Source organism: Crotalus tigris, unplaced genomic scaffold (assembly GCF_016545835.1).
Source record: "Crotalus tigris isolate CLP2741 ecotype Arizona unplaced genomic scaffold, ASM1654583v1 scf7180000024506.7606697, whole genome shotgun sequence".
Lineage (NCBI taxonomy): Eukaryota > Metazoa > Chordata > Lepidosauria > Squamata > Viperidae > Crotalus > Crotalus tigris.
In genome coordinates, this window is record NW_024100678.1 from 871,052 (window position 1) to 896,640 (window position 25,589).

The 25,589-nt window shown below is 37.4% G+C and overlaps 1 protein-coding gene across 2 annotated transcripts in view; it reads right to left on the reverse strand.

Annotated features, from left to right (window-relative positions):
- LOC120303791 (stimulated by retinoic acid gene 6 protein-like) overlaps positions 1–25,589 on the reverse strand; it is a 68,692-nt gene that overhangs the window by 25,852 nt on the left and 17,251 nt on the right. For both annotated transcript variants that reach the window (XM_039333592.1, XM_039333591.1), the window contains exons 2-9: positions 15,339–15,417; positions 13,552–13,652; positions 12,516–12,646; positions 9,798–9,918; positions 8,729–8,774; positions 7,693–7,818; positions 6,293–6,363; positions 4,890–5,001 (exon numbers count right to left, since the gene is read on the reverse strand). In XM_039333592.1, coding sequence (XP_039189526.1) covers positions 4,890–5,001; positions 6,293–6,363; positions 7,693–7,818; positions 8,729–8,774; positions 9,798–9,918; positions 12,516–12,646; positions 13,552–13,652; positions 15,339–15,417 — 787 coding nt within the window. The remainder of the gene's footprint in view (positions 1–4,889; positions 5,002–6,292; positions 6,364–7,692; positions 7,819–8,728; positions 8,775–9,797; positions 9,919–12,515; positions 12,647–13,551; positions 13,653–15,338; positions 15,418–25,589) is intronic.

Consider the following 25,589-nt stretch of genomic DNA (forward strand, 5'->3'; position numbering starts at 1 on the left):
TTCACCCCCTCACCCAAATGGAGGGGGAGAACTCCAACCCCACCAGAGGAAGACTGAACAATTTTGGGTCATATGGGAGAAGGAAACGTATGGTGTTAAATGGGCCCGTCTCTCCTGGAGACATTTCCTAGAGGGGAGTAAGATCCCATTCCAGGTCTGGACAGATCATAAAAATCTGGAAGCATTAAAAACCCTTGGAAGCTGTCCCCTAAGCAAGCATGATGGGCTCAGCACTTCCAATATTTTAATTTCATCCTGTGCTATTTACCAGGGGGAAGAAATTCTTGGCAGATGCTTTGTCAAGAATGCCACAATAGCACTAAGATAGAAATAATTATTCCTATTATGTCAGCTGGCAGCCCAGATGATCACAAGGGTGCAATGAAGGAAAAAAACACCCATGGACAATACTACAGCAGAGGATTTTAAGAAAGCATTAGAAAGAGACGAGTTGTTCAGCAGCAACAAAAAAATTTGCTCTGCGCAAGACAGACTGGCTTAGGTAGATAAGAAACTGGACGTACTTACCAGTCAGAGACTAAAAACCATGCAAATCTGCCACAACTGTAAATTAGCGAGACACTTTGGGTTTGTGAAAACCCTGCGTCTCCTCAAAAGACAGTTCTGTTGGCCCTCACTCAAAAAAGACATTGAGAGTTATGTTTCCAGCTGTCCGATATGCGCAGCAGCAAAACGGAGGCAAGGGAAAACACCAGGGCTTCTTCAAACCATAGCTGAGCCATCAGCACCATGAAGAGAGATTTCCATAGACTTTATTGTAGAACTTCCCCAAAGTGTGGGAAACATTGTAATCTGGGACATAACTGACCTGTTCTCCAAACAAGTCCACTTTGTTTCCTGCCAAAAGATTCCCACAGCTAAGGGATTAGCAAAAATGCTCTTGCACCATGTGTACCGCCTACCTGGAGCACCACAATTTATCATCTCCAATAGAGGGGTTCAATTCACATCAAAATTTGGGAGAGCCTTTTTGGACCTGTTAGGTACTGACCAAGGACTCAGTTGTAGTCATCATCCACAAACAAATTAGGGGACAGAATGAACAAACTGAGTTCTAGAGCAATACCTTCGCTGCTTCATCAACTACCAGTAGGACAACTGGACTGATCTCCTGTCTTTTGCCAAAGTAGCATACAACAACACTGTACACACCAGCACAAGGTTCACACCTTTCTGAGTAGCAACAGACCAAGATTTCAACCCGTTGTCTGAATTGCCAATTAAGGACCCAGCCATCCGTTCTTTAAAAAATACCTGGCTAGTGGTGCGCAAAGTCCTTGCTGAGGCTAGGGCAACTTACAAAGCTCAGGCCGACAAAAAGAGAGTGGAACTTAAATCAATCCCACACTGGGGACCGCATGTACCTGTCTACAAGGTTCCTTCAGTCCCTACAGCCTTCAAAAAAGTTAGAACCAAAATTTGTACGGTCTTTTCCCATAAAGCAAATCATCAACCGAGTCACAGTAGAATTGGAGTTGCCTAAGTCATTGAGGAAAGTCCACCTATTTTCCACTGCAGTCTATTAAAACTGGAGGTTATTTCACCTTTAAGGCCAACACCCTCTCCGATACCTAAACCTCTTATGGTGGAAAGGGAACAAAACTTTGGGATCAGGGAAATCGTCAATTCATGCACACATAGGAGAGTCACCCAGTACTTAGTAGCATGGAAATATTTGAGCAGACTGTTGTTGATATATAGCCTTGAGAGCATATAAAAACTTATCTCCAAAATTCATTTTCTCTATAAGTAAAAATAAAACTTGCCAATCTAATTGATCAAAATTTTAAAAGAAATACCTCCAAAAATTTTAAGAAAAAGAAAAGATTTTACTTTTTTATCTGAGGAGTTCAAACGTCGTCAAATTCAGTTCAGATGGGAGATTCCAGCTGGGATAGTGGTGAATTATGCAGGAACGCATTATAGATTAAATACAGTTTTAAAGGCAAAAGATTTTTATTCCTCCATTCTGAAGGCAGGTTCGCCCTTATCTCTGCAAGCAAGTAAAATTGAAGAAGAGCAAATAACTGGAGGTGCGACTTCATTGATTGTTAGAGAATCACAAGCGGAACCTGCTGCACAGACTCTGGAGATAAAAGAACAAAGGATGACCCGTGCTGCGCATAAATGTAGAGAGAAAGATCAGAAGCAGAAGACCAGCGAAATAACAGAAGGAACCACTACTACAGAGCCTGTGGGAGGAGCAAGACCAAAAAGATCTTCAACAGCTGATCTTCAAGTTATGCTTCAGAGGCTTCAGGCCGCTAGAGATGGCAAAGTTTCTGACATGGAATGTTAATGGCCTGAACTCACCACAGAAAAGAAAAAAAGTATTTCACTATCTGAAACAACACAATAATGATGTAGTATGTTTGCAAGAGACTCATATAACTTTGAAGGACTCTAAATATTTGATAAATTCTCATTTGGGATCGCATTTTATAGCTTCAGCTCCAGGGAAAAAAGGGGGAGTTGTAATTTATGTGAAAAAAAACTTATCGGCTAAACTAATTGACTCTGATTCTCAAGGAAGATATGTTATTATTGACTTAGTACTACAAGGAAAGAAATTCCTTATTGTTGGATTATATACTCCTAATCAGCAACAGAAACAATTTTATAAGTTTTTGCATGGAAAAATAACTCAATTGGATTATAAATCTGTTATTTTGATGGGAGATTGGAATGGAATTCTGAATTCAAGGAAGGATAAAAAGGGTTCTTTTAAAACTTTTAATCAAACTAAATTACCCAAAGCTTTTTTTTTTATATGAAAGATGATCTGGAACTCATTGACATTTGGCGAGAAAGGAACTTAAATGACAGAAACTTTACCTTTTATTTGGACAGACATCAATCATTCTCTAGGATTGATTTTTTATTAATTACTACTGATCTTTTTTCCAGGGTTAAAAAGGTCAAGATTTTTCCTAGGACATTGTCTGATCATAGTCCTGTGTGGTTGGAGCTATTCGTGGAAGATGGGAATAGAAGATCTTGGAGATTGAATGAAAATTTATTTACAGGGAAGAGCTTGTACAGAAATGTAGAGAACATTTGAAGGAATTTCTTGTCTTAAATATGAATAAGGGTACTTCAATGTCTATGGTGTGGGATGCTAGCAAATCTTATATGAGGAGAATTTTGATTTATATGAATAATGCTCTTAGGTCTAAATTGACACAAAAACGTAAAGAAATAGAAGAAGAGATTAAATTAAAAGAAAAGGCTTTTATCTTGAATCCAACGGATAATAAGTTAAAGGCTTCTTTAAACATGCTCAGGGCGCAATTTAATATTGGCAGACCAGGTTGCAACTAATTTGCGCTATATGAGACATAATACCTCTTGCAATGCAAATAAACCTGGGAGGTGGTTGGCTTATCAATTACGTAAGAAACAGAAGGCAAGAATTATAGAGAAAGTAAAATACAAAAGTAGTGAGGTTTATCAACAGAATTTGATTAAAAAGAGTTTTTTAGATTTTTATACAAAATTATATGCTAGCGACAATATACATGCTTTAGATGTAGAGAAGTATCTACAATCAGTATATTTTCCAAAACATTCTAATGAACAACAAAATGTGATGAATTGTTTAATTACTTCAGAGGAAATTGGTTTAGTTATTAAGCAGTTAAAGATGGGTAAGGCCCCAGGTACAGATGGACTAACGGCAAAGTATTATAAAATGTTATCTGAAGAGATGATAGAGCCATTAAAAGAACTCATTAATAGTATTTTGTTGGGAGCTCCGGTTCCCCCTTTTATATCATTGATCCCAAAGGAGGATCAAGATCTTACTGAGCCTAAGAATTATAGACCTATATCTCTTTTAAATACAGATTATAAAATTTTTTCTAAAATTTTGGCAAATAGATTAATGCAGGTTATGAAGGATTTAATTCATAGTGATCAGTCTGGATTTATAAGAGGAAGATATATGAAATACAATGTAAGACAAATCCTTAACTTAATTGAGTATTTGGATAAAAATAATCAGATTCCTGTGGCTTTTATATTTTTGGATGCTGAGAAGGCAGGCAAAATATTTATATAGGAATTGCTTCTGTGCTACTTCAAGTACAGAAAATAACATGGCTTTGCTACGTTCACATAGCTTACAAGATATAATATTAAGATACAATATAGTTTGTGTCTTAACTGTTACATAAAGCCAACTAATTGTGATTATCAAATACAATAAGTATTGTTATTTAGCAAAGCATGTTTAAAACAAATGTTGCTTAGCTTGATGGATGAACTTAATCTGCAACAAATAGCATTGCACATGACTACTACAATCCTAGATTAAAGCTATATGAAAATTAGTCTAGAAATTAATTTCTAATTGATCTTTCCTTTAATAAAAAATGTTCTTCTATTTCTAGGAGTTCATCCGCTTGCTTTCAAATTATTCACATATATACAGTCTATTTTAAAATCTAATTGGTGAGAGGTAATTAAATTGCATGTGAGTGTTTCTAAAATACATGTTTCAAAGACTCTGCCCCCATCAGCTGTTGGTATGCAGTACTATTGTATTTTCCCAGAATCAGTTAAGCCCTTGCGTCACAATAGGTACAATTCATATGAATAACATATAGCTTCACTTGAGAAGAACAAGAGGAGAGACAATAGTGAAGTATTCTCATATGCCTATCAACTTGGGATAAATTAAATATTAGAATTGAGCTCAGAATGCAAAACGTAGCATGCACTACAGCTTCACTTCAATAATCAACACCTGTTCTTTGGACTACGATAACATCTGATTCCCAGAACGCTTTCAGTTCAAATGTGATTTGATTCGACCAAAAGCAGCAGTGACTTCCTTGTTAAAAGCATCATGCATGGACTTTCCTTACCATGTAAAGACATAGGAACATAACGACAACTGTGCTGATTATTCTGCTGGGGAATTTAAAGTAGGGGTCCCATTGATATAACTTTCTCTTAATCCAGTTTTTCTGGGGATGCCTGTAGATAGATAATAATATAAGGGGGTTAAGTAACAAACAAACAAAATCAGGTCATTCTCCAAAACTACTTTGCATGAGATAGAAGAAAGCCCATTTCCTTTCTTTCTCTAAATTTGAAACTGTCAAAACTTTGCCTATTTCTATGAAAAGAACCCTTATTGTGAGGGCCTTTATCCCTCTATGTGGCTGAACTGTGGACAGCAATAGCAATAGGACTTAGACTTTTATACCTCTTCACAGTGCTTTACAGCCCTCTCTAAGCGGTTTACAGAGTCAACGTATTGCCTTGAACAATCTGGGTCCTCAGTTTACTGACCTCGGAAGGATGGAAGGCTGAGTCAACCTTGAGCCGGAGAGGATTGAACCCCTGGCAGTGCACTCTAACCACTGCACCACCACGGCTCTGGTAAGATTATGAGAATATATGAATGAGAACAAAAACAATGACAGAATATGGGTGATCAGTGCTCTTCCCCCCCCCCCCCAAACTGCTTTTGCACAGTGTCTCCATTTGTGAACTTTCCTGCCAGCTTCCCACAAGCAAAGTCAATGAGGAAGCTGATAGGGAAGGTTGCAGGTTGCTCTGGTAAGCCACTCCCATCCTCCCCTTCACAGGCCACTCATCCATATTCACCCTCCCAGCAAAAGCCACCTAGCCCCACTGCCCTCGTACCATACCTTGCTTGCTGCTGATCTAATTTTGGTGGATTTGGGCCTCCCATAACAACCTGCAATCCTCATTTAATGATGGCAACGGGGAGGGCTCGGATTGTTGTTGCTAAGCGATGCAATCACTTGATATCATGCTTTACAACCACATGACATAGGGATGAAAATTCCAGTCCCAATTACTGTCATTAATTGAGGACTACCTATAAACAGCATTGTCAAAATATTTCTCTGTTCATCAAAATGTCAACAAGAATCAAAGCATCAGGACAACATGTCACTTTGTCGGCAAGATTTTATGGGTTTTGCTGAGGATCCCAAGGGTTCAAAGGTTAACATACTTATTCCAGGGTAAGCTGGAATAAAGCTGTCTTACGCTTACAGTCCATTTTCTTACACGCATACATGTATCTGATGGCTATACTCAATCAAATCTTAAGTCACAGTTAACCATTAGGGATCCATGAGATTCTTAGATGCTTTTCAGCTAATCTTATCACTTTATGGAATATGAGCCTAGCTATTCCTCTGCTGACAGAAGGATTTTGCATTGAAAAAAAGAAAAAAGAATGATCAGAATATGTCAAAGAAATATGCTTCCAAGGACAAAAGGACCTCACCTAAACTCAGGCTTTCTCAGCAACTGCTGGACATACTGCAACTGGTGTTCTTCCATAAAAGAAGCTTTCTCCTGTATTGTAAATATAGTGTCTTTACAAACCAGGAATTACAAACCTAGCACATGTGCATATGTGTGTGTGTGTGTTTATTTTTAGGGACTGAAAAAAACAAATTGGACACATAATATTAACCTAGGTTTATTTCTGCTACTGCATATAATTGACAAAGAGCCTGTTTAGACCACTGCAAATAATGCAACATGCCTGGTTGAACTGTTATTCAGAGCACATCAAGTGATTTAATACACTTCTTCTGCTTTTAACTGAGAACTCCAGAAGGTGTCGTGGAAATAGACTTTAAAACAAAAGACGGCAGCAATGGAAATCAAGAACAGAATGAGTGGATTTTTTAAAGATCCTACAGGCTTATGGATGTGATTATATTATTGAATAAAAACACTGGAATGGATAATACTGGATTATAACTGTGGGCAGCCTTGCAATAATTGGTGTCTCGTCTTTTCTGCTTCTTCACAGTGCTTTGCTATCATCTGTGTCATGCTTTTCTGTTCAAGGCATTGTTGAAAGAAAGCAGGTGAACATTTTGGATATCCTTGCAAATACTATAGTATAATAACACATACTGGCCTTATTTCAATGTCTCCCAGTCCACATGACCAACACTGATCTATAAGGCTGGGGAAACAGTCAAGAACTGGGGAGTATGGTTAAATCTTAGAAGACATGATGATACCTGATTATGGAAGTCAGCTATTAAATCTTCCAGAAATGTGAACGCTTTTGACCAAATTTGAAATGTTACCATTTTCATCATTAAAATACTGGTTTTAGACTAGGGGCAGGCAACCTTGGCTCTTTTATGACTCATGGACTTCAACTCCCAGAATTCTGGGAGTCATAAAAGAGCCAAGGTTGCCTACCCCTGTTTTAGACAGAGGAATGTTTAATTATTTTAACTTTAGTTACCTTAATCACAACTAGTAATTAACCACAACTCTACTTCTCTAGGCAGTTAATAAACCTAAATAAAGCCAGAAACCCATAACATTTATTAAAAATGGTGAAACTAGCAGATAACTAAATGTGTGGCAGGTGAAGCATAATCTCCATTTCCAAAGTCTTGTAGAAGCAACCATCTTTTAACTGCTTTTAAATGGCCAAAATAGTGAATAAGAAAGGCATATAATTACCAGACATGTTCTTATTTCTTAAATCAGTGAGTCTGATTTAATATTCACAATTATTTTGCAATCCTTTTTCTAGGTTTGTCTTTGGTATTCAATTGCCTTTAAAGAACTTTCATTTCATGGGAGTACAGTCAAATAATCCAAATGAAATTATTAAAAGAGAGGACTTCAATGGCTACTATAAATACTTACATCTCGGCTGTATAGACATGAAATTCTCACTGCGTTCACAAAATTAAAAAGAAAACGTCCCAGCAGAAGGAACAGGAACAGCAAGGATGGCCACATCAGAATTATGCCACTGAACTTTCCCACAGCCTATGCATGAAAAGCAGAATTACCAACTATGTTGCAGATGATCCACTCTTCTTCCTTCCCTATATAAATTCAACTTAATTTATGCAATTTAAAGCTTGTCATGAGGTTGGGTCTTAGGGAAAGGCTGCTGTTCATTGGCAAAGGCCTAGTTTGTTTTAATCTTGTGGTCTAATGGGAAAGATCCTGCCAATTAGCTCAGATAATAACAAGCTGATGGACCAGTGACCTGTCTTTATGTAAACTCAGCTATGGAGGACAAATTTACAAATGAAAGGGTGTACAGCAGCTTTGACAAATCTGGGAACCTCAAGATTTGTTAGATTAAAAACTCCAATCTCTTTCAGCCAGCATAAGAGAAGACATGCTACTGATAGATATTGGAAATTGTAATCTAATTCATGTAGATTCAAAGTTGGATCCAACATGGCAGTGACAACTTAACTAGGCTGCCTCGCTGCAGTCTCACCATCTGGGACGGGGTGGGTGGGTGACCGCCTAGTGGATCCAATGAGCCGGATCACATGCCTCCGCCCCCACATGCCTCTGCCTCCGCCTGCCACTTAAAGTGCCGGCCCAATGGCCTCAGCACTTGAAACCACCTGCGCTGTGCGGGCCAATGAACAGCCAAGGGGCCAACAAGCTGCAGCTGCTGCCAAGCACTGCCAGCCTCTATGCGCACACCACCTCCTGTGCGCACACCCAGGCGGAGTGCCTGGCCAGGCTGGGGTGGGCCAGGGCTGAAGCAGCAGGGGCTGGCCCCTCACCATCTCCAGGGCAGCCCAGTGGGCCAGATTTAAACCTGTCACGGGCTGGATGGGGCCCATGGGCCTTGAATTTGTCATTGTCTGCCTTAAGTGAGCCTGCAATCACCATATTAAAACAGTAATAGTTGTCAAAAATAAATACTTACATCATCGTCAGGGCACTCTATAAGGTCTAAGATCGTGATAGCTGTCCTGAAAAATACATGGAGTTATTAGTTTCTAAATTGGCGGTAGAAACTATAGAATACATACATGCATATTTGTACTATTTGTTAAGCCAAACTTTTGATGCATCATATACTCATTACTTTCACAGTTTCTTTGATTTCTATGTTATTGGCGAAATTTGACTGGAAAAAATTAGGTATTAACAGCTAATACAATTGGAAAGTTCTGTTTGGAAAAGGTTGTTCTTGCATGAATGCAGATCTTCATTGGCAATGGTAAAGTTCTAATATTAAAGGCTATCTTTACCCCTTTCCTTGAGAGGCACGATGGCTCAGTAGCTTAAAAGATGCGAGAGAAGGTCTATATACCCTGGCTGTTCAAGTCCTAGCACCACGTGACGGAATAAGCTCCCATCACTTGCCTCAACTCCTGCCAATCTACGGTAGCAGTTTGGGAACATGCAAATACAAGTAGATGAACAGATACCCCTTCGGTGGGAAGGTAACAGGGCAGTCTGATTCTCAGGTTTCAGGGCAGAGAAAGTAAAATGCAGATCTGGAGGTATTGACAGTACCTAAAATAAATTATTAAGGATTTTAACTTTATAGCAAATAAGAAATGAGAATAGTTGTTCCATCTATTCCAATTATTTTACTGATATCCAAGAAAACTTATACACATTTAGGCATGTAATGACTATAAACTGAGAACAACTCTGGAGCTCACATCAAATTCTGATATTCAGAATTGTTTATTTCAAAGTTTCCCTTCTCCGGATTTGTAAATTTTAGAAATACAGTTATTTAGATTTTTTTTAAAAACTAACCTATGCGTTAATCTCTCTGCTTCACAGTTTATTGTGGTTATTTCTGGAAGTTAGGATCTGGAAGAATGTCCACAGTTCTGCTCACCTGAAAAGTCATTTCTAGATAATATTTTTAGTATGAAATCACTTTATTATAATTTCCCCTGTTATATCAAGAATTGATTCCCACTTCTGCTCTGAGACTCACTCTCATTCATGAGTCTTGTTAAAATTCTGCTTACCAAGCTGCTGTGTAAAAAAATCCCAAGACTGCTCCTACAACTTCATATTTTGTTAAAAGACAGACAAAGAAAGGGTATGAGGAGAGGCCCACTTCAAAAGCCATGACGATGACCCAAAACACTGCAGAAGAAAGGACATAAATATATCTTTATTCTGTTGTTGAGCAGTGAATGATTGAGAAACTTTTTTATGATAGCCACTGACCAACCAATATGGAATTACAAAGCGCAGGGAGTTAACAACAGTAGTAAGACAACATGTAGTGATATTAGCTCTTTAAACTTTTTGCTGAATTTTATACACCACAAAACCATTTTTGCATCATTTAGAGAAACGGATGGGTTTTTGTCAGAAAATAAATATTTCAAACAAAAGAAATCTCAGTACACTCTGAGAATTTTATTAATAGGGTTATGAGGTAAAAGTGGATATTTTTGTAACACTGATAACATAAAAGTCATACACTGTGGTTTCAAGCCTCTAGTGCCTGAAGGATAATGCCTAGCCACTTAAGGAATATTCCTAAATCTCCTCCCCATTAAGCAGTATGATGGGGAGTGTTAAAGCAAGTTAAAGATAAGGCTCTTACGAAATTTGGAGGTGTAAATTGACATAGATATTGGGCTGGTCTTACGTGTAAAAGTTGATGATTTGTATACATTTCTCTAGGGGGAAGAGACCTGTTATATTTGGCTTTCTGTAGCTAATATCCAACATCTTTACTCGGCATTCTCCAATTTCATCCTCAAGAGCACATCTCTAGAGCAATCATCACCATTCCATTTCTAATGGAGTGATCTTTTCCATTTTGAACTGAAGTTGACAATTAATCAGACCAGATCCACCAGGTAAAAGGATAAGCTTAACCGATAAGTAAACATTTTGAATCAGATAAATGTTCTCCAGTAATTCCAGCTTTCTGAACAAGTACTATGTTTGCAACTTGAAAAATATGACATAGAAATCTGTTTCATAGGCTGTCTAAAATGGCAATGTTAGTTATATGGTTCCAACTGGACATGAGCTTTTAGCTACAAATAACTTTAATGTTGCAGGTATAAACTATATGCCTCTCATGAAATGAAAGGATTTTTCAATTGATGCTGAATGGTATTTTGAGTTACATAATCCAAATAAGCACACCCTTTTCTCATTGTCTGAAAAACCACATGAAATATTTAAAAATTTTAACATTCTTTTATATGGCCAACTAGCTGACATGTTTCATGCTTTGGGAACATTTAAAAATTGGAAAAAATTATTTTGAGGGCTGTAAATAATTGAATATTTCTCACTATTATCCATCTGTATCTCCCGGTGATATTTTTTAAAGAATTTCTTGAATGTTTGGATATTTCTCAATTTTTCCTTTCTGTTTTCTTTCTTTTTAATAATTTCTTGTCCTATCTAGAGCTCTGTAGCACTTGAAAACTTGCACACTATTTTGTGACATGGGGAGTCCTAATAACCTTATCAGCCTCCTATGGAGTGATCATCTAGACCAGCCATGTCAAACACAAGGCCCGTGGGGTGGATGCGGCCCGCAAAATGGTTTCATGTGGCCCGCGAAGCCATTCTGGAAACAGTGAGGGAACGGCCCCCGCTGCCTTGGCCCTGGCCCAGGCCAGCCTGGGGCCAATGTACAATTTTGTGGTGGCCCTCTATGCTGAAATGCATTCAGTATTAGCTCCACAAGGCCATCTAGAAACAGCGAGGAACCAGCCCCTACCGCATTGGCCCCGCCCCCTGGGTGCATGCTGGGGAGGTGTCACCCTTTGTGAGGAATGAAGAAATGGACCATGCCTTGGCACTTGCCCTGGTCCCACTCCCTTCTGCCAGAGACCCTCTGATCTGTCCCACTCCTGCCCAGGCCCCCACAGGCACCTTGACGCGAACAATGTAGAGCTGGTCATGCCCATCCAGTAGGCCACACCCACTCCATCCACGCCCACCCAGTAGGCCACACCCACCCTGGCCACACACACCCGAGGGCAACCGCAATGCTTATGCAGCCCTCAATGAATGAGTTTGACACCCCTGATCTAGACTTATTTGATGGCGATCTGACAACATAAGAGATTCATAAACACGTGCAATGGACAAGTAGCACTTAGATCCATGTAATACACCAAACCATAATATGGTTTGGCTATGGCTTGATGTGAGGCATTAATCCAGCCAGGCTACCTTTAAGCCACAGCTTAACATTATATGTGAACTAGCTCAATAGGTTACTTCAGGAAAGCATGGTTAAAAACATTTGCACTACATAATTGCATATAGTGTTGCTGGCATTTCCCTATCATGAACCCTTAACCCACTGCAATTGTAAGTTATTTGCTTACAGCTATGGCTTGACATGTTGCAAATGTTAGGGTATTATCTTCAGTTCCAAATAAGAATGCATGCTCCTTGAAACACATATTTAATGTCACGGTATTACAAGGAGAGGGGGCTTTGAAAGACTATGTATTTATACTGGGAAGGCCTTGTTTACTCTTACCATCTCTAATGCTGAGGTTGATGCTATTTACCACTGCCTTCATAATCTCTCCCCTTAAAAATCATGTTTGGCTCTAAAGTCCTGATTAAACTAATTGTCTGGAATCCAGATGACCTTAGATTAAAAAGTAGCTAAAGAGAAAAATCAGAAAATACAAAGAAAAACACAGAGTTCCTCTACTGCTCTTTTATCACTTGCTAATCATGAGTTTTACCTTTAGCCCAGGCAGGAAATCCCTCTGGAAAGTACTGTTTCCCAAAAAGAATCATGACTTTATCAGCAGTAGCACCAAATGCAAATCCCAATGACCATCGATTGCTGATTGAGCTGTCAGACTCCATTGGGCTGTAAAATAATGGAAAAAATTATTAAGACATTGAGACCCTTTCCAAACTATAGAGTTATAATAATAGTTTCCAGTCAATCTTGAACTAGTAGGGAATTACACTGGCATAAAATTACTAATCCCAATAAAGGAGAATATTTGTAGCTCAGAACTGAAATGAGGGGTCCTTGGTGCTCTCTGAGTTTGGTTGTGTGTGTTTTTTTTGTAGATGTTTCATTACCCAAACTAGATAACAACATCTGCAATAACCAAGCTCAGAGAGCACCAAGGAAATTGAAACACTTATCCTTTATCTGAGCTCCATTGTTTCTGTCCCCAGTTATTGCCTTCACTCCAAGTTAAAGAAAGTCAAAGCTTAATAATTTCTGTGCAACTTGAAGCTCTTGAATGGCATCAGTGTAAAGGAAGAAAAGTGTACTTAAACATTTGTATAGAAAATAAAAAGTTGAGTTCATTTTACATCTGAAATGATGATAAGTAAAGGCAATATCACAGAAAACAAGTGTCTCTAACGCTTGTTTGCACTGTAGATGGGTGCAAGCAATGTATACTATGGCCCTTCAGATTTATAGTTCCAGTGATGGCTTCCCATCTGGTTCGGGTTGATATGAGTCAGACCAAAACTAGAGGCCATAATTGCCTCGGATAGAAAGTGTTTTTCCTTTACCTGCTTTGGATACCATATGCTAAATAAATTACCTGCTTTGGAATAATAAAAACTGTTTTTCATCACAAAATATAAATATGTAGGAGATATTTGTCTGAATCACTTCATTTTTTATGTCAAGGGCCTAAAGGACAGCTTAGGCAATTGCAGTTTCTACTTCCAAAAGGCTACAATTCCCCAAACATGTATGTCACAGACTGCTACTCAGGAACAGCCAGCAAGTATTGTGCAACTCACAGCAGTAACCCACAACGTTTTGGACATTTGGGGTATTTGTCATCAAACCAAAACCTTTTTGTTCTCTTTTCAAGACAGGCAAGGATCAAAATGATGACAACCTGTAGGAACAAAAAAAAAAGTGTGATTAATATTATGAAGAACTGTCATGAACCATAATGAAGGCATCAATAAATCTTTAATATAAAAAGTATTAAGGTACCCAACAATTCAGAGCTGGATACATGTTTTACCAGCCAATGCAAATCAAAACGAGGTCAGAATTCTGAGCAAGAATTCATTCTTCAAATCTCCTCCCAGATCCACCCAGTAGAATAAATATTATGTTGCCTAGTGCAGGGCTTTTCAACCAGTGGTACGGGTACCACCTGTGGTACATTGGCACCTGGCAGGTGGTAGGCGGCCATACTAGAAAAGTGGTAGTGGGGGAGGGGAATGAGCTGAACCGCACTGCACAAGCCTGAGAGAGAGATGGCTGGAGCTGCAGGGCTCAGCGGAAGCCCCAGGATCAGTGCCACTTTCCAACTGATCGGCACTTCTTCGGGACTGTCAGAGCTCAGTGGAAGTGCCAGGATCAGTGCCAGGATCCAACTGGAGCTTGGTGCTGATCCTTGCGCTTCTGCTGAGCTCTGAAGAAGCACTGATCAGCTAGAATGTTGCAATATTTCCAGGGTCTTGTGATTTACATTCAGATGCTTGGCAACTGATTCATATTTATGACCGTCACAGTCTCCCAGGGTCATGTGAAGTGACCAAAACCTGCTGCAAACACCCAGCAGATGGGGGGGAATAAGAACCAAACACCCCTCCCCATCCAATCCTCAAAAGAAATGCTCACAACAATGAAAACCTTGGACAGGAGGAAGAGCGCCACCAGGTGGGCAGGCAGATGTCTTGCTCGGCTGTGGCTTGGGGGGCACTTTTTTCAGTGCCATTGTAACTTCAAATAGTCACTAAGCGAACTGTTGTAAGTCGAGGACTACCTATACTTTATCACTTTTTTCCCTTTTTGGGGGGGGGGCAAGTTTTTGACACCTTGCTGGTCGACTGGTGGTATTCGGATATTGCCATATCCTAAAAATGGTACAATGGGTGAAAAGGTTGAAAAGCCCAGGCCTAGTGCCTTGGATAGATAGAGAATTAAGGGCTTTGATAAGTCCATCATCATTTCTCCCCTGCATCTGCTGTAAAGTGGGAGAGTTCTGCTTTTCACATTTGTAAACACAAACAACCACATGTTCCTTTGTAAGTTTGTTCTTGGGCCAATAAAGCACGTAGATAAATGCAAGTTTTGCCTTGTCCCAAACGCAGCCATCCTCAATCCAATACTTACATATGTGAGAGTCAGTTTGGTATAGTGGTTAAGGCACCAGGCTAGAAAGTAGAAGATCATGAGTTTAAGTCCTACTTTAGCCATGAAAGCCAGCTGGTTGACCTTGGGCCAGTTCCTCTCTCTCAGCCCAACCCTCCTTACAGGATTGTCATTGTGGGGAAAATAGAAGGAGGAAGGATTGGATACCTTTGCCTTCTTTTGTTATTTGTAAAAATAATAAAGGTGGGATACAAATAAATAAATAGACATAGATATTCATTAAATAACGGATCCCCTCCTCTACAGTTAGATCTTTTTTGCTGAGAATAATGGGAATTGCATCTGGATTATGCATCCAGTGTCTGCCAGTTTTGGAAATGCATCTAAATGGGCTTCCTCCAATGTATCTAAGGATGCATTCATCAGTCAGGAGAGTCCAAGCAGTCAGTGGTTGTCAGATTATTGGTCTACTTACTGATGGAATAAGTGAATAATGTAGAAAATCATCCGTTTCAACTGAATCTTTACAAGTATTATTTATACTGAAAGTGTTCCTGTTAAAGAAAGAAATACGAATGTATGTTTCATTTTTAAAACTACAAACTGCCATTCATAAAACACAAGCAATCCCAGATTTTAATTTACATTTTATTTTATTTTTATTTTTACTTTATTTACATGAAGCAGATATATAGTGACAATAATATTAAATAACAAAAGAGAACATAAGAACTATTCAGTCACTGAACAAAAGGGCATGCAACTTCCATTAATTCAAGGACTGAAACAGTTTTCATATCAAGGGCCATATTCCCCAAATGATCAGAACCAGGGCCCACTCAGAGTATTTGAAAGGATGAACATATCCAAACAGATTAAAATACAATACCGTTTTGGTTCCTAACCCACACAAATAAAATGCAAAAAAGGGGGAAAGAGGGTTCCACTATAATTTTCACATGCTTTTTTCTTCAAACCTTGGGAAATCGAAATGTGATAATGCCATTGGAAAGGGCTAAAGAAAAGAAAATAGCTGGCTTCTCATATTGTGCCAAGTTTTGCATTTATTTTTACTGTGGTTTATTAAAAAGCTACATGCAATGCTAAGCCATAAATCATGATTTACAAACACTGTGGTTGGAATCATATTTCATCGTCATATTTCATAGCTAAGCTGTGAAACCTGACATTAATTTATGAAGCAAGCGCCATTTTTTGTTCTACATATTTCTGATATTTCCTTTATTATCAAATTTAGAGCCCATCAGATTTTTTACCTGTTGTGATAAGCACACTCACAAAATAACAAAATACGGAAAAGGCAAAATAAAATAATAAAAGAAATAAACTGTGGAGGAAGGAAAGCATAGCCTGAATGACTACATTAAGAGAAGCCATGAACTCTTGCTGAAAGCCACCAATCAAAGAAAGCTCTTGAAAACAACAAAGGTGAAGTCTGAATATAGAAATGAAACAATTGAAAACATTTGTTAATTGCAAGAACAAGTATGCATGGTCAATACTTGAAGAATATAGAAAAAACGGCTGATAAAAAACCCACATACAGTAGAGTTGGTGAAGATCAGAAATGCTAAAGAAAGAAACTGAATCTTTTATTTTAGTGCCTCAAGAAAAAGCTTTGCATGAAGGCGGACATTCAACAAGTACCAAACAACAGCAAATGTTGCCTTTGTAGTAAAAAAAAAAAAAAAAAAGATGATGCATTTTACCATTTGATCAATTGCAACAACAAAATTTCACAAAATTTAAATGAAGAAGCTAAAATGCTCTAGTCTTTAAAATTCAAACATTCAGACATCTGCCACATAACATCCCAGGCTTAACAATCGTTGATAAGAAAATAAATGTTGCAGTACTTGGAGACAGAAGAGAAAGAACTAGAGAAAAATCACAAAATACAAAGACCTGCAAATAGAACAACTATGGCAAAAAGGATGAGTCCCTTGGGTACAATCCCTAAACATCTGGAGCACCACTTGAACATCATCAGCATTGACAAAATCAACATCAGTCAATTGCAAAAGGCAGCTTTATTTGGAACAGCTTGCATCCTGGGACAATAGCTTTAATACAACGAGCAACATCTTGCCTATCCCAGGTCCTTGGGAAGGAATCAATAGGTGGACACAAGTATCAAATCCAAGTCTAAATATCTGGCTGTGTGACCAACAACAAAAATAACAACAAATAGTTGTCCATGGAAGGTCTATCTATTCCCAGATAGCTGCCATGATAAGCATGCACTCATTTATTAAAAATTTATTTCAAACATCTGGCTGATTAAACCAACCTTAATAATACTGGTCCCTTAGTGAGGCACTACTTCACAATGGTTCTGGGGTTTGGATGCTCCCAGAAAAATGAGAGGTTCAACCATACTGGACAGGTTTCATCTAGGAGACAGTCAAATAATGTCTTTCCCATAAACAATACGGTGAAATGTAACTCATAGAAATATATACTGAAGGGTCACTACCCAGGTCAACTCATTGATTGATTGATTGAATGAATGATTGATTGATTTGCTGCCCATCTCACTTCCATCTGCCTCCAATTGAGATAAGTTTGATATACATAACTTTTCTGGATATAATGTCAAGTTCAAAACAAAACACGTTTTCCATTTTTTGCACTAATCCATATGATATGGGCTCATTAAATCAGTACTTCACTTTGGCTTCACAGGGGCAAAACAATTAGTGTGGTATTAAAAAGTTCATTGCTGTTGAATGGAGTGGATATGCTTTTGAATTATAAACTAAAAACTGGAATTTAAGAAAGATATGGATTTATTTACGGAAGTAGAAAAGATACTGTTCGGAAAAACAGCCATTCCATATTTACAACCTTGGATTTTAGATGTGAATTTCTGATTTTGAACTTCCTTTAATAAAATGGAAAGACATCCTATGTTGCCAAGTTTGAACTATTTAAAAAATAGACTATATCTCACCTTTTATATGTATAGGCCAGGGGTAGGCAACCTTGGCTCTTTTATGACTCGTGGACTTCAACTCCCAGAATTCCTGAGCCAGCATGGCTCAGCTTGGAAACCTCTCCCTTTCCTCTCAACATGGCTGGCTCAGGAATTCTGGGAGTTGAAGTCCACGAGTCATAAAAGAGCCAAGGTTGCCTACCCCTGGTATAGGCAGTACTTGATGTATGATGACAACTGGGACAAGAATTTCCATTGCTAAGTAAGGCAGTTCTAAGTGAGTAGCACTTTATTTTACATCCTCTTTTGCCTCCATTGTTGAGCATATCACTGTACAGTTGTTAAGTGAATCATGCAGTCACTAAGTGAACCCAACTCTCCCCCACTGACTTTGCTTATAGGAAGCCAGCTGGGAAGATTGCCAATGGCAACCACATGACCCCCCCCCCAGGATGTTGCAACCAAGGTAAATACATGGCGGTTGCCAAGCAGCCAGATTTTGATTACATGGTGATTGGGACGCTGTGAGGGTCGTTAAGCGCAAGGAACAAGTCCTTTTTTTTCAGTGCCGTTGTAACTGAACAGTTGCTAAACGAATGGACGTATTTCGAGGATTATCTGTAATAGTTTTTATACAGAAACACGTAGACAGAAAAAAAGAAAACTTTTCATACTTTAAAATCTCTGAGAGGAATGTAGTTTAATTCAGAATGTAGGAAGCGTACTGCCAGATGTCCAGAGTACAATGTTACTTTTATTTACAACATGTAAATGGATGAGGTTGTTATAGCAGGAACTAGCAGTTCCCTAGCTAGAAATTACCCCTGTATAGGAGCTTCCGGTGGTCAGCGACGATGATGGCGGCTACTTTGTAGCCGTCCTCCTGGGACGGCGTCAGACCTGCGGAGCACAGCGCGCATCAGCTGGCCCGCGGCTCGAAATCCCCTTCCCGGGCGAAGGGAAGGGGTAGAGACCACACGAATAGAGGTAGAACCTCTTAACCCCCCCTGGATTTTGGGGGGGGTAGAAAGAGTGTTCCCTCGGAGTTCGTGCTTTCTCCGCCTCCCAGCTGTCTTTGTTTCTTCGGAAACAAAGCGAAACGCCGCTACCATCTCCGCGCTTAAAGTTTTCTGGTGAGTGAATTTTAAAGCGGACAGAACTGTTTAAAGGATTTTACTTAGAGTTAGAGTTTTATTTCTTTTCATTTCTCTTTTAGTTTATGCTGATTCTTTTTTCTTTTGTTTTTTTTTTTTTGTTTTTGGTGGAGAGTGAGAGTGAAAGTAAAATGGCGTTTTGAAAGTGCTTTTTTTTTTCCTTTCCGGAAAGAAAGAACGGACTTAAATGAAACGTATGGATAGCACTGTTTTTTTTCTCTCTTAAGTTTCTTCTTTCCTTTTTCTTTTAAAGTGCTTTGGAAGTTCTTTTTTTTTTTTTTTGCACTCTCCCTAGTCTTTTCTTTTTTTAATTTTAAGGATTTTACTATCCTTTTTTTTTCAAGAAGAAAGAAAGAGAGAACAAGACTTTTAAAAAAATGGCTTCAAAGAGACAACCAGCTTCTATAGTCTCTAAGGTGATTTCTTCTCCTGCAATTGCAACTGTACAACAACAACTTAAAGTTACACCACCAGTGCTGCAACCTAAGGTTACACCTCCATCTTCTCCTCCCTTGCCAGGCTTGTCTGCACAAGACATTAAAGATATAATGGGAAATGCTGTATCTCAAATCAGGGAGGAAATGAAGCAACTTCTTGAACAGAGCAAGTCTGAAAGTAAAGAGGAAATGAAGGACCTCTTTAAACAGAACCAAGATCTTCTTGAACAGAATAAATCTGAAACTAAAGAGGAAATGAAGGAGCTTTTAGTGGAGAATAATATTATCTTGAGGCAAGAAATAGTTACAGCTTTATCAGGACTGGCTTCTGTGGTCGTGAACTTGTATTTTAGAGTGGAAGACGTTGCAGAGAAAGTAGACCTCCTTGAGTACAAATTCCAAGATATGGAAAAAAAGATGGAAATTTCACAAGAGGATATTCTTATGTCTCAGTATAGGCAAATGGAATATGCTTTGAGAATTAGGGATTTTAAAGAAGACATGAATCAAGACCTGATGGAGATGGTGATTAATGATCTAGCTGTTGTTCTGAATAGGGATAAAGATGGATTACGTAGAGAAGTGGAAAAAATTTACAGAGTTAATTCTTGGATTGCGAAACAAAAGAATTTGCCAAGAGATGTGGTGATTTACTTTGCAAAGAAGTCTCTGCGTAATGAGATTATACAAGCTTTTTATAATAAGAGGTTCCAGATTGCTGCCCAAGATGTCATTATTCTAAAGGAAATCCCATCTAAAATTTTAAGAAATAGAAAAGATTTTGCTTTTTTAGCTAATGAACTTAAAACAAGATTGATGCCATTCAGATGGGAGATTCCGATGGGTATAGTTTTGAGCCATGCGGGGACACGTTACAGACTTAATACGGTTGCCAAAGCTAAAGAATTTTATAATACGGTCCTGGGAGCAGGCTCATCTTCATCTATGATTCAGAAAGCTCTGGGCGGCAAAGAGGTGGAACAGCAGTCTGAAGGACTAGGTTTGATGGCTGCTGGAATATCACAGGTGGAATGGCTGCGTCAAACAGAGGTTAAAGAGCAGAGAATGACTCGTGCAGCACATAAACGTAAGGAAAAGGAACAACAGAAGAAAGAAGCTAAAGAATCTTCTCATGAGAGTGTTTCAATGCCGGTGGGAGGAGCAAGACCCAAGAGTTCTGCAACACATTCCTCAGTGGCAGATCTTCAGGCAGTCTTCTCCAGGCTCCTGGTCAAGGGAGATGGCAAAGTTCCTGACCTGGAATGTTAACGGCCTTAATTCCCCGCAGAAAAGAAAGAAAATCTTTTATTATTTAAAGCAACAGAATAATGATATTATTTGCTTGCAGGAAACTCATATCTTACTTAAAGATCAGAAATATTTAGCTAATGCTCGCTTGGGATCTCATTTTGCATCTCCTGCCCCTGGGAAAAAAGGGGGTGTGGTTATTTATGTTAAGCAAAGTCTACCAGCTTGTCTGGTAGAATCAGATCCTCAAGGAAGATATGTTATGATTGAACTTGGTCTATATGGTAAGAAAATACTTATAGTGGGATTGTATGCACCAAACCAGCAACAGGAACAATTTTACAGATTGTTACATCAGAAAATAACTTCGCTGGACTATAGGTCTGTGATATTAATGGGAGACTGGAATGGTGTTTTAGATACACAAAAGGACAAAAAAGGTTCTTCTACCTTCTTCAAACAGGCTAAACTACCCAAAGCCTTTTTTGATTTGAAAGAGGACTGGGAGTTGAGGGATTATTGGCGTGAACGTAACCAAGAGGAGAGAGATTTCACCTTCTTCTCAGATAGACACCAATCTTTTTCAAGGATTGATTTCTTCTTGATTACAACTGACTTATATAATAGGGTAAAGAATGTAAAAATTTTTCCTAGATCACTGATGGATCATAGTCCAGTTTGGATGGAATTGGCTGTTGAAAAAGAGGAGAGGAGATCCTGGAGGGTGAATGAGAACTTATTTAAACAAGAAAAAAATGTTCAAAAATTAAAGGATTGCTTAAAGGATTACTTTGCTTTAAATATGTATAAGGGAACATCAATATCAATGGTATGGGATGCAGGTAAAGCCTTTATGCGTGGGATTTTGATAAAAATGAATAATGTTCATAGACAAAAGCAGATTCAGAAACGCAAAGAACTGGAAGATGAGATTAAACTAAAAGAGAAGTCTCTGATTTTAAATCCCTCAGATGGAAAGGTTAAAGAAGCTATAAAGCTGTTAAAAACACAATTTAATATGTTGATGGCTGATCAAGCCGCAACTAATTTAATGTTTATGAAACAAAATACATTTTGTAATGCTAATAAACCAGGGAGATGGTTGGCCTATCAATTAAGAAAGAAACAGAGACAAAGAATTATAGATAAAATAAATTATAATGGTAAATTGGTGTATCAGAAAGAGCTGATCAAGAAATCTTTTTTAGACTATTATCAGAAATTATATAAGAGTACCAATGTACAAACTTTAGATATAAATAATTATTTAAGTGAGGCTAATTTTCCTAAACTAATAGAAGAGCAGAAACAAGAAATCAATGGTTTAATTACTAAAGAGGAAATTGTGACAGCTATTAAGCAGTTAAAATTAGGTAAAGCACCGGGTACGGATGGTTTGACATCCATTTATTATAAAACCTTAGCAGAAGAGATGATTCAACCTTTATGTGAGCTTTTTAATAATATATTACAGGGTTTAGAGATTCCTCCGTCATGGCGCAGCGCTTTTATATCTTTGATTCCAAAAGAGGACCAAGATCTTACTTTACCAAAGAATTATAGGCCTATATCTCTCTTAAATGTGGACTACAAAATTTTTGCAAAAATTTTAGCTAATAGGTTTATGAGGGTTTTGCAGCAGCTTATACATAAGGATCAATTGGGTTTTATAACTGGAAGGTATATGAAAAATAATGTTAGACAAATTATTAACTTATTAGAATATTTAGATAAGAATAACCACATCTCTGCAGGGCTGATATTTTTAGATGCTGAAAAAGCCTTTGACCAACTGAATTGGCAGTTTATGTTAAGATTAATTGAGGAGATGAATTTTGGAGAAAAAATATCACAAGCTCTAGGTGCTATTTATCAAAAACAAACGGCACAACTTATTGTTAATGGGGGTTTGTCAGAGGTTTTTACAATAGAAAAAGGTACAAGACAGGGGTGTCCATTGTCACCGTTATTGTTTGTTTTAACATTGGAAATTTTGTTGATCAAAATTCAAGAGTTGCAGGAAATAAAAGGAATAGAAGTTAACAAAAAAGAATATAAGTTAAGAGCTTTTGCAGATGACTTGGTAGTTACTCTGTCTCAACCTACTTATTCTGTAGTAAAGCTACTACAACTGATTCATCAATATGGATGTGTTTCGGGTTTTAAAATTAATAATAATAAGACTAAAATATTACCTAAAAATATGACTAATCGGGACAAGCAGATTTTGATTAATTTAACAGACTTTGAACTTGTTGATAAGGTAAAATATACCTGGGAAATTATCTGTTTCTAATGTAAAATTGTATAAGAATAATTATGAAAAGTTGTGGATCAGGGTACAGAAAGATTTGAAGAATTGGGATAAGTTACAGCTATCCCTTATGGGTAGAATTGCAGTGATTAAAATGAACGTCCTACCAAAATTTCTTTTTTTATTTCAAATGTTACCTATTTTAAAGAATGAGCTTAATTTAAATGAATGGCAGAAAGGTATTAATAAATTTATTTGGGCAGGGAAAAAACCAAGGGTAAAGCTTAAAATTATGCAAGATTTTCGTGAGAGAGGTGGACTCAAGGTACCGAATTTGAAATTATATTATGATGCTGTGGTTTTAACATTGATTAGTGATTGGGTAAATTTAACAAATGTAGAAATACTCCATCTGGAGGGTTGGGATTTACTTTTTGGATGGCATGACTATTTAATTTTTAATAAAAAAGTGGATCGAGCTTTTAAATCACATATTATAAGGATTTCTTTACTTCGGGTTTGGAGGAAGTATTATAAGAGTGATTTTAAAATACCTTTATGGGCTATACCTTGGCATGCGATAGAGGGGATAAGGAGAGGAGTTAAAATGGATAGGGTTTCTTATACACAACTACTTAGATGGGATGGTCAAAATTGGCAGTTAAAATCTTTGGAAGATTTAGTACATGAAAATATTACCTATTCACGGTTTCAATATAGATAAATAGTGGACAGATGGAAGATGGATTGTAATATGGGCTGGCTTAGAGAAGATGAAAATCTTTTTAAACAAGTAAAGGATCAAAGACAAACTCACACTAAGAGGGTTTACGGGGTTCTAGTGGAATTGGATTCAGAATCTGAATTAATTAAAGACTGTATGATTAAATGGGCACAAAATTTTGGTGAACCAATTCCACTGGATACCTGGGAAATTATCTGGGTGAGGAATGTTAAATTCACACAAGCCCAGAATTTAAGGGAGAATTTTTATAAAATGTTTTATAGATGGCACCTTGATCCACAAAAAATGTCTCTTATGTACCCTGATTTACAGCCTAAATGTTGGAGATGTGGCTGCTTGGACGCCACTTATTATCATATTTGGTGGTCATGTAAAAATATAAAAGCTTTTTGGATTAAGATATGGTAGAATATTCAAAGAATTTTTAGAAAGAGGGTAAAATTTACTCCGCAATTGTTTTTGTTAGGTATTGTTATTGATTGTGATGCTAAGGAGGTTATATTGATGTTAAATTTGATTACAGCCACAAGGCTGCTAGTAGGGCAATATTGGAAGAAGGAATCTTTGCCTACATTGCAAGAGTGGTTTTTTAAAGTTTCTTATCTGGCGGAAATGGCAAAGATTTCGGCTTTCTTAAAGGAGCAATCGCAAGAGAAATTTTTTGCCGTATGGGAAAAATGGATAAATTTTATACAACATAAATTGGATATAAAAAATATCATTTAGCTTTTTTATAATTTGTATAAAATTTTTGATATTTTATAGATTGTATTTTTTCTCTTTTTTCCTTTTTTTCTTTTTTCTATCTCTTTTCTTCTTTCTCTTTTCTTTTTTCTTTTTTTCTTTTTAAGTATTTTTTCTTTTTAATGTTTATGTCATATATATTTTATTATTAATTATTAATTATTTTATAAGTTGTTAAAATTTGTTTAGATTTTCTAAAATTTTAATTAAGCCTATATTCAGTTCTGGGAAGCTCGGGGGGGGGATTGGAGGGGGTGGTTTGGGAGGGGTTGGGTCAGGGTTGTTTTGTTTTTGTTTTTTGTTTGTTTCTTTGTTGTTCTTCTTTTGTTATTTGTAAAAAATTTTAAAAATTTTCAATAAAAAAAAAAAGAAATTACCCCTGTATACATACTGACAACTAAGCTTCAAGGATGCAGTTGTTAAGTGAATCATGCAGTCATTAAATGAATCCGGCTTCCCCCACTAATTCAAAAGGAGGGGCGAAGAAACTGAAAATGTATAATCTCAAAAACCTTTGTTTAAGGAGTATTCAAAAGAGTATTTTGTTTTAATGGTATAATGAACGTGTATATGTTTATTTTTGTGTTTTAGGATAAGGAAAGAGAGAGAGATTAGATTTTATATTGTATGTTAAGATATCTAAGGAGTATTTAAAGGAACATTTCGCTTTAAATATGCATAAGGGAATTTTAATGGTTTAAGTAATGTTTACATTTGCGTTTTTGAGGGAGTTTATAAAGAATGATGGATAATAATATAAGTATGACATTAGAAAATGTTTAGAGTATTTTATAATGTGTTCAATGATTTTTAAAAAAAAAATTTTTCTTTTATTATTATTTTTAAGAGAAGTTTTTTTCTTTTTTTGTATTTTCTTTTTACATATTACTGTTAACTATTTTACAACTTGTTAAATTAATGTATTTAGATTTGTTTATGAGTTATATGTGTTTTAAGATGTTTTGAAAAATTTTTAATTAAGCCTGTATTCAGCTCTGGGAAGGCCGGGGGAGGGGATGGGAGGGTTGGGGGGGTTGGGGAGGGCATGGGAGGGTTGGGGGGGGTTGGGGAAGGGAATTGTTTTGTAAAACTTAAAAATTTTCAATAAAAAAAAACCTTTGCACTACAGGGGTCAATCTATTGTAACAAAACATTTTTATCTGTAATTAAGTTTCCAATCTAGTTGAT